The sequence below is a fragment of the Chaetodon auriga genome, chromosome 8 (assembly GCF_051107435.1).
Source record: "Chaetodon auriga isolate fChaAug3 chromosome 8, fChaAug3.hap1, whole genome shotgun sequence".
In the NCBI taxonomy this organism is placed as follows: domain Eukaryota; kingdom Metazoa; phylum Chordata; class Actinopteri; order Chaetodontiformes; family Chaetodontidae; genus Chaetodon; species Chaetodon auriga.
Genome location: NC_135081.1, coordinates 26,800,001 through 26,813,944, shown reverse-complemented (window position 1 = coordinate 26,813,944; position 13,944 = coordinate 26,800,001). Strand labels below are relative to the sequence as shown.

Below are 13,944 nucleotides of genomic sequence, written 5' to 3'. Positions count from 1 at the left end.
CCACCACCTTTAATTTGGTGAGCAAATATTCAAAAGTGCCTTTTAATGCTGCATGAGGATTGAGAAAACAATCCCAGCAAACAATATGTCATTGTTGAGTGATTCAGTCGACTGGCATGACTCAGGGATGACACACACACGGTGTCACAACCTGCTCAGTGACAGACAAAGAGGGCACAGACTCATTCTAACCCGAACTCGTGAGTTGATTTGTGGCGCAGCAAAGAAACCAAACGCAAACAAACAAAAGCCAGCAGCCACTCTCCTGCTGGCTTAAGTGCTATCAGACCAGGTGAGCTGAATTTACCTGATGACCCAACTCCGCCCTCCAGACACCTGCAGGGACGGCCTATGAGGGTTCAGAGGAGGTAAATGAATGTTTGCCTGCACACAATGAAACCAGTTACTGTGAAACAAACACACACGAGCAGCTCGTCTAATATCTGACTGTGACAGACCTAATGCTAATGCTTAGCAGCAGAAGCTAGCAATAACTGTTAAAATGGTGATTTTACAGGCACACACACACACACACTCCTCGTGTGTTCCAGTAACCATATAAAACACTTCCTCATCGACCGATCAACACGGCGGGAAGCAGCAGGGGCGGAGCCGGCGTGTACGACATGTGGACGGCCTGCAGGAAGTGATGTCGGCCGCTGCGGTTTGAAGATGAAGAGCAGAAGAGAACGATGCTCCACATGTGTGAAGATGCAGGAGGAGGTCATCAAGATGGATGCTTTGTGCTGAGTCACCTCAGTCATCCACCGCACATGTGTGACTGTGTGTGTGTGTGTGTGTGTGTGTGTGTGTGTGTGTGTGTGTGTGTGTGTGTGAGACACAGATGATCAGTGAGGAAGTGTGTGTGTGTGTGTGTTTTGAAAGGGCGTCTGGTTTCAGAAACCTGAAAACACAGTTTAAAAGGATCTCTGGGTCGTTGGTGTAGACCTGGACCTGGATTTATCTGGTCTTTAATCGAGAAAAAAACAGTTAAAAAATAAATTTCTTTGTTTTCACACACAAAAAAAAAGGTTTTAAAGGAGTTTCATCCTAAAAGACAACACAGCCACCATCAGGCCTGAGCTCAAACGCTCCTCTAGTTCAGATTGGACGAGTCTAGGAACAGAAATTTGCGATGTAAATCATGTGAAATGGACAGAAAACATAATGAGTTTTAATCAATCAGTCAATAAAACCTTCCACTTAAGTCTCAAAGTGAGCACCAGCGAATCAATGTCTTTAATAAATAACATTTTATCCTAAACTGCATCTCAAGCAGCGTCTTAAAGCGGGTTTTGCAGCATATTCATCAATTAAAACAATGTCCCGGCTAACGAGGCTGCACAGTGATTTTACCTTTGATAATCAAACATGTAAATGTGCGTCCGCAGAGGGAAAGACCCCGACTGTCTGTTGTTTGTCCCACAGACTCATATTTACTCTGCATCTGTCTAACGGAATCAACTGACAACACGGATGTGCTTCAGTCCATACTGGTTTCATTTCCTCTTTGATTTTACTGGATATTCATAATAACTGAATTCTGAGGCGGCAGTGACGGCAGCTTGGACTGAGATCTAGATGGGAGTGTCTGACGTCGATCTCACGGCAGGCCTCCTTCTCACACAGTGAAAATCTTAACAGTGAAAAACGTCATCGTTGTTTTATTATCATCTCCTCTTCTGATTATTGATGAAGATCTGGATCTGAGCTGCGGCTCTTCAGACTGAAGATGGACTGTTTGGTAGTTTCCTCCTCTTGTCTGCATCGTCATCTGATGAACTGAGACGACACCAGTGTAGGAGTGTGTGTATATGGAAGTGTTTCATTTTTCATACGTGTGTGTGGGTGTGTTCTCTGGTGTGCCTGTGTGTGTGTGTGTGTGTGTGTGTGTGTGTGTGTGTTTTAATAATACCCATGCAGAGTGTGTATGATGAAAGATGGCAGGAGGGTGTAGGGAGTTAATAACCTGTGGCTTTTTTTAAGAGCCACATGTCGCAGAGCAGCTTATGAGCTATTATACACACACACACGCTTCCTGTTTTACGCTGTAGGACATACAACTTCCTATAGATGCGCGCACACACACACACACACATTAAAGATGTATGATGTGGTAAAATCAGCTGACAGCCTCCAAATCATCTTTTCATATTTTACACCTTCTGTTTTGGCACATTTCCCACAACCCTGTGGGATTATCACATCCATCCAGTCATGGAGGGCTGCCGGCTCAGTTTTCATGTTTTCATGTGACCTCATATAAAAATGATTCCAGTGAGTTCCACACAGTCACGTTTTAAATCTATCATCAGATACCCTCATTGATTATTGGCGCTGAATCGGTGTCAGAAACAGAGAGAGCTGCTAGCTATGTTGTCATATCTTGTGGTTAATTGTGCCTTTTGGTGTTATTATGAAAAGGCCAAATGAATATGTTACCAACGAAAATAAATAAACAAATAAATATTTTTAAATATTATAACCACAGTGTGTCCATCATCAGTCCACTGTCCAAGGTTATGTGCTGCTAGCTTTGGGTGCTAACTGGACGCCTCATCATGTCCCTCCTGTGAACTCTCTCTGAAAAGCAGAAGAATGTGATGTTACCCTGAGATCCCCTGATGAACCTCTTGAGGTTAAATTTGGACATTTTAAATCAAATGAGGTAACTTCAGGGTGAAGTTCAGTGACCGTAGCATATGAGGTTGCGCTGTTGCTGGTCAGCAGTGGACTCTTGACACCACTCAGTGGGACTTGTAAACTCATTTTGTCATCATTTACATGAAGAAACATGATGAAGAGTCCACAGCCTCGGGAGCAGCTTTCTGAGGCTGACGTCAAGCACGCCGTCAGCAAAGCTAACACCTGTAAAAAGTTTGTGCAAATCAATCTGATAGCTGTTGAGGTGTTTCTGTTTGCTGGTGGAACGACAGACCGACATGTGGCAGACAAAGGTTTGTGCCATTAAAAGGTTTCCTCTGACAGCTGTTACCACCTGAAGGCAGGCTGGAGGACAAGAATAGTGAGTAATTTAGTTAAATAAGGAACATGATGGGAAATAAACTAAGAAGAGCATGCGGTGTGATCATCAGTGGAGTCAGAGGTGACGATGCTGAGTGACTGAAAACAAAACCACAAAGCACGAAGGAGAAGAGAGCATCTCAGCCGGGTCCAGGTGCTTCCAGCGAAGGTCTGCACTCCGCCCTGAAGGTACCTGCTGCACTATCGCAGCAAAACACATGAAGTACGTGAACAAGCCGGGAGACAAGGACCAAAAAACATCTTTGATCTCTTCTTGTAAAATAAGAAACCATTAGCTGTTATGAGTGACAGCAGCAGCAGGATTTATGGGAAATGTGGTCTTAATTTGGAGAAACATTTGGCTCCCGACTGTCTCCATCATGCTCTCATTTGTTTACAGTATTTTTGATGAGGAACTGCAGTTTTTGATTTATAATGACATATTGATGTTTGATAGTGTAACATCCACATCTTTTAACTTTGACCACACTCAATCAAAAGCTGCAGCAAATCTGTCCAAGACCAAAGAAGGCTGCGACTTCCTGTCACAAACTTTTGGGAAGGAAAAGTGAATTTCGGGGAAGTGGGATGAAGGCAGAGGGGGGCTGGTTACGAGTCTGAGTCACCCACCCTGACCAGTGACCCTCCTCTGCTGCCTGAACGATGTGACGATGTGCTGCAACATGTTTACGGTAAAACAGACACAGGGGACGCCGCTCGGTTTCCGAAAACGTCTTCAGTGGCGTCGTCACTCTAAAACACATCTCGGAGGAGATGGAGAGTGCGTTTGTGTGTGTGTGTGTCTGTGTGTGTGGGTGTGTGGGTGTCGAAGGGTTTGTTTGGTTTGTGGTTTCATTGCGATAGAAACTAATCACAACATTTGAGGGGAAACTGACAGAAGATCTCCCGAGAAACAAACGATGAATCAGTCAATGGAGACATGAAAGAAGACGAATGTTCAATGTGTGTCTGCATTGTGTGTGTGTGTGTGTGTGTGTGTGTGTGTGTGTGTGTGTGTGTGGAAGTACATGTGTCTGCACATGTGTTTGTATTTGTAATTGTACCATTAGTGTGTGTGTGCATTTCCAGGTGTCTGTGTGTGTTTATACTGTTCATAATAAGTGTGTGTGTTTGTTTGTGTGAGTGAGAATGTGTGTGTGGCCGTGGGTGTGTGTGTGAACATAAATCAGGGGTGTCTTCTCTGAAACGATGCCAGCAGCGCTGTTTACTGTCGACTCTCCGCTCCAGCCTCACAGTCTGAAACTGCTTTTGGATCACAAGTCTTCGTCGAGGGGAAACTTCCATCTGGTTGTGTTTGCGGATGAAAGGTCAGGAGCCACAAATATCATTAAAACACATCCTCGTGGGACCATGAATACGCAGGACTAGTATCAACGCAATCTGTCCACCAAATGTGGCAAGATAGGGAAAAAGGGACCATTAATATAACTCAGTCAGAGAGGACAAACTTGGTCACCTGACTTTGCCCTTTCCTGCTTGTCCATAACTTAATAACAGCAAGTTTTATTTTGAAAGTTAACTGGATATTGCATATTAATCATTGCTAACTTGACTACGGGGCCCTGCAGCTGCAAAAACGAGGCTACGTAGATCATCACATGAAGGCCACTGATCCAGCTGATGCAATCGATCGATGAGTTGGGGGTGAGAAGGTGTTTGTCTGTGGGCAAACTGAAGCAGCTGTGGATCACCTGTGGCCCCAACCAGCTGGTTAAAGTTGAGTGAGGAGTCAGCAGTCAATGGCGATATAAAACAGTCAATAAAATGTTGCATCACCGCAACCGCGAGAGGTGCCTGAGGACAAAACCATGAATTTACACAACAAATATTAGGCTGATGGGTCCACCAGTATGTGAGATTAGATCTCGTATGATCCTCCCTCGAAAGTTAACTGAGAGCCAACTTTGTTAGCATGCAGAGAAGTTTTTTGTTCCTTCAAAATAACATCAGAGCAGGAGCAGTAAATAAAATTGTCATATGAAGAGCCCTATTTTTATCATGCACATGCAACAGCAGGCGCAGAATGGAAAGTCTTGGGTAAGTTCACGTCTATTCTCAATGAAACACACTTTCCACAAACATACCAACGGCTAGCTTTGTGCCACCTCATTTGAGTTCATCTCCCACGTTTGCTCTGAGCGCCAACAGACCACCAAGACAGGCAAAGCAAATTTCAAGGTCAGGAAAACACCAAACTGTTGGAGCGTTGCTCGTCGTCGTGCTTGAAGTGCTCGGCCTACGGTGTTACATGCTCCACAGTGAGGGAGAACATTTACATATTGCATATTTCTTCATATTTATGGTTGATTTTCATTGGATAGTGTCCATATTTTGACATATTTCTGACATATTTTTACATTCCCCATGATATGTCTTATTTCCTTTTTCTATTTTCTGTTGTTAAATGGGAGTGACTGCAACTGAGCCAATTTCCCCTCAGGGATCAATTAGGTATGACTGAAGATGACTCTGAAGAGCAGAAAGAGAAAGAATTAGAGGGAAAGTCATTGATAAGAACGTTTATATGATAACATTCATCCTCTCAAGGACTCAAATACCTTATCTGGGTGTTTCCATGAGTAATTGTTGCTAATCTACGTCTTATTCTGGTTGAGAGTCATTTAAAAGATTGTGTGAGTAGTTATAGACATATGTAGAAAGGATATTATCTCTTAAAGGCACCAGTTTTCTCCTCCTACGTTAACTACCAGCTCTCACATGGACTCCAGTTTCTTTTAACTTTAAATGGTGGGCGTCCCTTTTCTTCAAAACTGTGGGTATCTCACTCCAGCTGAAAGGGAGGACTGTGCAAGACGAGGTAAGATTTGAGACTTCATCAAACCCTCTGTGGAAATCGGATCGCAGATAAACAAACCTCACCTCAGCTCCGGCAGCCCTGATGTTTCGGTACGAGCATCTGGACCCGTGGGATATCCCCCCTCCTCCAGTGGCGGTGTTGTCCTCCCCCGGTCAGAAAAGTGCTGTGAAACCCCGGCGTCATGATGCTGAGGTAGTGGAACTCGCCGTGTCAACGGGTGACTTGAGAAGTTTCCCTGATAGTAATAATAAGATAGAACAAACAGGAAAGAGAGACGCAGTGTGCAAAAGTGAAAGATGCTGAGTCAAAGGGTGGGGGCGCAGCGAGTGTTTTTAGTTGGGTGATGAAGTAACAGATTGATACTGCTTACTCATACTTTTAATCTATGTGGAATCCTTAATAACACGGATGTGGAATGTGTTTTATCACTTCCTTTCTGCCAAATGTCAATTTGCACAGCTGGTTGCAGTGCAGACAAGTGTGAGAAGAAATCAGTCAAGTCTGAATTTGTCCTGGCTTTAACCACTGATACTGAAAATCAGTCAAAGAACACCAAATCTGAAATAAAAGTTAACAATAATAATAATAATCCATCTCATTGAGCACGTCTCAGGGAACTCAAAGACCCTTTGAAAGCAGTTCTGAAAAGGTGAGTTCTGATTAGTGATGTGGACGTGGACTGATCTCCGCGGTCTCAGATGTGTTTGCGGAGAAGTTCCTGAAGAAGGAGCTCTGTCAGTCCAGGAGGAGGAGCAGAGGCCACGGAGGGGAGCATGGTGGTGGAGCAGGTGGGTGAGGAGAAGGACTTTGGTTTTGGATGATGTGCCATAAAGAATGCTGTTGGTAGTCCGTTCTAGTCAGCAGCAGATAAAGAGAGCGATGGGTAATGAGCTGCTTTTAGGTGGAAACAGGCAGTTCTCGTGATTTCATTGACGTGGTGTTCGAAGAGGTTGCCGGTGAAAATAACCCCAAAGTTGCAGATGTGTGGGAGGGAGTGGAGTTACTGATGGTGAGACAGAAGTCATGAGCGGTTTTGGTGAAGGATTCAGGTCAAAGGATGATCTGATGTCTCACAGTTTAGTTTGAGGACGTTGGCTTTCATCTATGAATTCATTTTAAGTGGAGGATGAACAGGAGGGAACCAAACAGTGAACCCTGGAGGACACCTTGGACAGAGGAGTGTTGGAGGAGGTGCAGCTATTGATATAAAGTTATATTCAGTGATAGTTAGTTTTCTATTAGTCAAAACAGCATAAGCTTATTTTTGGCCATGTGATGCTTTGAGCCTGGTTTTGATTGATTTGCTCTCAACTTGCCAATAAAGTTGATAGAAAGCATTTTTTCCCCACAGAGTTTGCTGTCAATCATTCCAGATTTAAGCCTTTTGTCCCTTTACAACGTTCAACATTTAGGAAAACCCACTGTGCTGTTCAATATTCCACCTGGAAAGCTGAAGCTTGTTAGCCTAGCTTGCTAATGTTAGCACTGATTTCATGTGTATTATTTAAACACCTGGAGTCGGCGTCTGCTCCTGCAGAGGCAGTGTTGTGTTCGTAGCAGGTAGCATCGGCTGTCGCTCTTTCATCTGTCCTGATGAACTGATGGCAAATGACGAGCAGATCTGCGTCCTCAGCACTGCACATTACTCCGTGTTGTGACTCGAGTCACTGACTAACATAACGAGTACTGAGGTCACAGATTGAACGTGGGTGGTAACTGCCTGTTTGGCTGTTGAATGTGAAGTGATATCACAAACTGGCCTTACTGATCATCTCAGTTTGACTCAAAGCTGAAGGAGGCAATTTGAAAAATGATGCAAAACCTTCCCTTTGTCTCTGCTGCCTGCACATGCATGCACATTTTGCTGGGCTTGAAGCTCAACACCAAGGTTGTAGACTGTTGTAACTAATTAGTAAAGTAACTTTGAGGTAAGACATGTAGACCCTGGATGACCCTTGTTATACAGAGTCACTTTGATTGGCTAGTTACATGCTAGCTAAGCCTGATTGTTTTAGTCATACTTTTAAAAAACTAAATACAAAGGGGTGGTGCTCACAGACAAACAGTTTTTATAGGATCACTTAAATACTGTTAGTGACATGCAATGGTCAAAGTTAGTTATTTCAGTGATAACTAGAATTAAATAATATTGCCTACTCAAGCTTTAAGTAGTTTTATGCACCCTTATTTTGAAATACCAAACGTATCTCCCTCTGTGTTTGTTTTATCCTTCGTGTCATTAGAGGAGCTCTGGCATAACTTATGTGAGGTTTTATTGTCAGCCTTCATCATTTGATCTTTCGCCTTCCTACCATCATATACATCCCATAAAGTTTAGGCTTTAAGAGCTGACACTTATGGTTGGGTGTCAGTCTGGATTGGATGCTAAAATCCACATTCTTGTGAGATTGCACGGTTGAGGACTGACGACTGTCGGCTCTAACATGAGTCATGTTGTCTGCATGTCTCCTGCATGCAGGATAAAAGACAGACCGCAGTTACTGCAGCCCATAGGGCCCGGGGAGCCCAGCTCCCATTTCCTGCTCACGTCTTAAAGCTTGGCATTGCACGGAAATGGACATAAATATTCACGACTTTCCACCAGAGAGCCTGGTTTACTGCGCAAAGTTGTAATATGTGAATCAATGTGTTGGAAGTTAAGAACTCGACTGAATCTCTGCTGGTGGATTTCTGCTCTGTCTGCTGTTTGTGTCATCTGCAGCTTTCCTTTAGGTTACCATCTTTTCTTTAGTAAGTAAAACACCACCCTCAGCAGTTTTCACTGGGTGATTAGACCTCTTCTCAGCTTGAGATTGAAGGTGTAATTAAAGGTGTAATGTCCTGCCTTCACAGGTGGAGTGTGAGGGATATGCCAATCAAGCACAGTCTGTACATGCCCAAGAGGTCCAATCCGGCATATGAAGTGAAAACACCTTTAAATGTCAGCTTAAATATATATTCTTCTTTTATTCCAGCTGAGGTTTATTGCTGTTTAAGCTTTCTCACGAATATCTTTTGACCTTTCCCCACATGACACCCTCATGGTCCAGATTTTGGATTGAAGTGCTCCAGGGTGCTGCTGCAAAGCTTTTTACCCAAATCCCATAAAAGGTTGCCTGTAGGTCATTTCTTTAGTTGTTTGTTAGAATTAGCTATTGAGTAGTTAGCTTTTTAGCTAACTTAGGCTTCCAAAGTTCCCATGTATTCTTAAGTTATAGCTAAAAGGCTATTTACCCTGAATCCAAAAAAGCTCGTTATAAACCAGTATGTCATTATATGCTGGTGGTCAGTGATGGAAACAGTTACTGTGGCTACAGAACTGTTAGGCAGCTGCTGTCACAGCAAACTAAAATCTAAAATCTTCCAGGGATTTGTAGAAATTTAGCGATTAGTTCTCCTGAAACTTATTGAAGCTTCTTGGCTACATCTAGACGACAAACCATCAACACCATTTAAGATGACACACCTGTCAAATAGACCATCAAACGGGTCACACACCGCTCTACACTACTAGCATGCTATCGTAAAATTATAGAAGCTGTACCACTACATAAAGTCACATAAAGACAAATATAATTTTCATTATCTAAGTGTATATTAAAACACAAGTAGAAGCAATAAAAGACACAGAGCTGCAGGGTTTAGATTAGAGCAGTGAATGTTTATATCATAATTTACACTTTTTGACATTTTTGCACATAAATAACTGTAAACCAGAATGTAAACAGAGACAGTCCTTTCTGGGATTCTCCTCTGGAGTTAAAGCTCTGATCAGAGAAAGAGACGCTTTGGTCGAACATCAGAGGTGAAACAGAGGAGAGAGAGAGCTGCAGAGTTCAGGTTGTGGATGTACAACTGATGCAGGAAGTCACAGTTGCTTTAGTAACATTAAGTTGAGTCTTAATGCCAGTTTGACCAGTTCAATCTATTGTACACAGTGTAAATGGTGCGAGCATCGGCCCTGAAGTTATAAAGTAGGAGGAGGGGGCCAGTGCATAAAAGAGGGCCGAGGTGCTTTGGTGTGTGCCAGCTCATTATCAAGATGGCGGACGGGTGGTGTTGAAGAAGGGGCCATTGCTTCTCAACGGAAATATTAACAAAAAACGACAACAACAAAACATCTACAAAACGAGAGACCACAGCTAAAGAGTGAACACTTCATCATATACACACAGTACATCTTCCCTTCTTCAGCATTTTGATTCCTCAAGTCCTTCTTCCCTTGTTTTGATTTTCCTTTCCTCTTTTTTTTTGGTGTATGTTTAAAATTAAAGCCGAGTGAACTTTGGTTACTAGCATCAAGTGTGAATCCTGAAAGCTGAGGACGTTCACTTCCCTGTTGGGTGCTGACAGTGTTGTAGAAAAATAAAACAAAAGGAGGGACGAGGGGGGCGGCTAGCCAGCCTCCCGAGTCCATTATGTGCTACATGTTGAGCGGGCCGTGCCGCTCCTTTGGACCACATGAAGAGCTGCACTCCAGTTCCGTTTGGTTTCTTCTTCTTCTTCAAGTAGCAAAACAAATAAATAGAAAGCTCCCACCTCTAGCTGTCCCTTTGAACACACACACACACACACACTCACACTCATATAGCCACATGCACACTGAGGTAACCGTTGTGAAAAATATACAAAAATGCCCTTTTTTGTTTCATTTAAATTAAGTAGGCATCAGAAAAGGACACAGGCATACTTTAGGGAAGCTATCAAGCAGGGTTGAAATAAAGCTCTTCTTGCTAAATTAACAAATTTATGTGCCGTACTTTGGCAAGTTCTTCAACCCCTTTTAAACCTGCTATAGTGGTTTGTAAATTTAAATAGATAAAACCCTGAAGAGTGGACACCCCTGGTTCTATAGGTCAGAGGTCGTATGACGTATATACGCAAAGAAAGAGTGACTATCTACAGAGAAATGGCCACAGAGAGAGAAAAAAACAACAGAACAATAGTCTTTTACATTGATTTCACCGCGTCAGTGTAACCATCCCTTCCACTTATTGCTTTTGAAAACAACAAATAAAAAGTATAATAAATTAAGGAGGTTATATAACAACTAATTGATCAAAAAACATTTGAAAATAGAGAACAAATAATACAACAACAATAATGATAATAGCATTATATTAATTACATTAAAGGGAAATCCTGGGTAGATGATTGTCTCTAAGTATAATAAACGCTGAAACTGCTAAGTAGTCATGGGACAGTGTCTCTTGAGCCCTGAGTACGTGAGTCCCTGATGAACCTGGTGTAACCATGATGTCACTCCTGATAACAACCAGGTGGAAGAATTATTTATTTACAGCTGTTGCTCCTGGCAACCCAGTCCGCCTTGAGCCACGCAGTCTTGAATCTTTGTCCCTTGTGTTTAAAGGTCACTTAAGCGTGATCCTCTGACTCCTGCTTGATAGTGATGTGGGTAGGAAGCGGTAGGATGGGGCTGCTGCGCCGCATCTTGATGACTGATGTCTCATTCAGGGACTCGTACGCACCATAACCCACAGACAGAAGTTCTGTGGCGCCGCCCTTGTGGTGGGGATGGAAGTGGGAGGACTTAAGGTCGGTGTCCCTCCACAGCATCCCCAAGACCTGCTTCTCCAGCATGGCCTCCACCTCCGCCCCTCCCTGCAGCTGCTCCAGCCGTTCGGCGTGCTCGCTGACGTCGAAGCGCTCGATCTCCTCGTTGGCGCGCTGCACCTCCTCCAAGGCAGCCTGACTGGTGACAGCTGGGCTGCCAGGGCCGGAGGTGGCCGCCAGGCAGTAGCCCTTCAAGTGAAGCCGCAGGCTGCACAGGTGAATGTAGTGGCGATGGCAGTGGGGGCATTTGTGCGGACGCTCGCGGGAGTGCAGGCGCTTGTGCAGCTTGAGGTGGACGAACTGGGTGAACTTGGCTGGGCAGAGTTTGCAGTGGTAGGGCTTCTCCCCTGAGTGGAGGCGCAGGTGAGTTTTCAGGTTGCTGGTGCTGCTGAAGCGTTTGTGACAGACCTGGAAGAGGAGACGCAAAAAAAAAAAAAAAAATGTTAGCAGCTTGTTGGAAACCACAACAATCTGGTTATTAACTCATCAAAGTAATCAGGTGAATGAAAGTACTTCATCTTCAGCATTGTGTCTCACCTGGCATTCATGAGGCTTCTCCCCAGTGTGAACCAGGAAGTGCTTCTGCAGGTGAGCCAGTTGGGTGAAGCCTTTGTTACAGGTGTGACATTTGAAAGGTCTCTCTCCACTGTGGACACGAAGATGCACCTGCATGACAGAGACGAGCAAAGATATGATATGTTAAGTGCTGTAAACCTGCTCTGCGGCCTAACAGTTAAACTGTGATCCTCGCTGTGCGAATGAATGGAATGATAATAAGGCCTCTGGAGCCTCACCTTCAGATTTGACAGCTGTCCAAAGGTCTTGCTGCACACGTTGCACTCGTACTTGATTTTGCCGTTCTGCTTCTTCAACGGGTACGGCAGCGCCTTGTAGCCAGCTGAGCCCACGCCACGCTTCACCTTGGTCAGGTTGATGGCCTCTTCATCAGAGCAACGTTCGTTGACATTACCAAGGAGGGCTGAGGTAGGCTTGGTGGGCACCCGCTCGTTTGGCGGTGACGTGCCTGCTGTTGGGGAGCCGCTGGAGGGGGCGTGGGAGGGTCCGTGTGGGTGAGGGTGCCCAGCGTAAGGGTGGTGAGGCCCTGCTTTGTCCTTCAGAGAGGTGGCAGCTGAGAAGGCACTGGTGGGGCCAGGAAGGAGGAAGTCTCTGTGGGCAGAGATGGAGGAGGGGTGGACATGGTCAGGCATCAAGAAGTGCCTCCCTGCTGAGTCGGAAGGCAGGAGGGGCACATGAGGGGGCAGGAGGCTGCTGTACAGGGGGTACATCCTGGGGAAGATTCCTCCTACGGTGGGGACTCCACCGCCAGGCAGAGGGTAGTGATGGGGCAGGAGGTAGCGTGAGTACGGGGCTCCTGGAGGATAGAAGGATGAGGAGAGGGGGGCAGATGGTGGGGAGTAACTGGGGTAGGAACCCAGTCCGGTGGGGTAGAAAGAAGCTGGGGATGGCGCTGGACCCGAGGGGCTTCCCTGAGGGCTACTTTCTGGGCTGCTCCTCGCTGATGGGCTGGGTGTGGCTGAAGACTGGTTACCAGGAGAACGGGTTGCAGGGTAGCCAAGCTGGCCTGCTTTGTGGCTCAGGAAGTCTTCAGGGATGTGATGGTGGGGCCTGAGAGCCGGGTAGAGGGCACGAGGGTACAGGGGGCGCTCGGGGCTGTCGGCACACCGCGGGCGGGTGGGAAGTGGCCGACTGGGCTCCCTCTTTGTGGACGAGGAGGAGGTGCTGTTGGTGCCACGCAGAATAGAGAGAACACTGTGCTCCCTCTTGGGCGGGGTGGGGGTCACTGCGACGGGGGACGGGCTGGAGGCTTCGACCAAACGCTCCTCGCTGCTCACCTGCTGCTGCTTGACCTCCAGGAGAGATTGCTCTGAACGGACAGAAAGAGAGGAGAGAGGTCAGAGGGAGTTCACCAGATCACGACAGGGTCTGCTCGGTTCTCCCGCGGGCCCATTAAAAAATGAAAGCAGTTTTTCCATTGAAAGTTTCAATCATGACTTCTATTTAACAACAGAAGGATTAAATTCCTTTAAAACCAAACGTCTGCAGAGATAGACCTCAGCAGCTCACATGGTTCCCCTCAGCAGAGATGTGTGTGTGTCACAGGGTTACCATAAGTAACTCACTGGGCCAATTAAGGTGACAGATTTGACAAACGAGCGTCATGGGCGAGGGTGGGGGCAAAACGCAGGAAGTGAAGCGTGACAGCTGCCTTTGGGCATTGTGTGTGTGTGTGTGTGTGTGTGTGTGTGTCTATAAAATCAAGATAAAATCAAAGTGGTGGCAGACAGAACGGGCTGATGGAAGGTTTCCTGCTAAAGATATCCTCCGAAAATGCTTGGCCTCCACCTGCCCTCCACACACACACCATGTGACAAAGCACACACACAGAGGCGCCTGCAGACAAAGGCCTCTGTCTGATTTGTTGACTCTTCCACTTTTGGGGAACACACACGCACACACTTTTGATCAAGCTCCTACTCTCCTGATTT

General features: G+C 45.5%; 1 protein-coding gene across 1 annotated transcript in view; it reads right to left on the bottom strand.

Annotated features, from left to right (window-relative positions):
* Positions 1–11,010: 11,010 nt before the first annotated feature.
* The window catches only part of prdm1a (PR domain containing 1a, with ZNF domain), a 14,097-nt gene continuing 11,163 nt past the window's right edge, over positions 11,011–13,944 (bottom strand). Inside the window, exons 5-7 of the mRNA XM_076737353.1 lie at positions 12,232–13,322; positions 11,975–12,103; positions 11,011–11,845 (exon numbers count right to left, since the gene is read on the bottom strand). Of these exons, the coding sequence (XP_076593468.1) occupies positions 11,240–11,845; positions 11,975–12,103; positions 12,232–13,322 (1,826 nt within the window). The 3' untranslated portion in view covers positions 11,011–11,239. The remainder of the gene's footprint in view (positions 11,846–11,974; positions 12,104–12,231; positions 13,323–13,944) is intronic.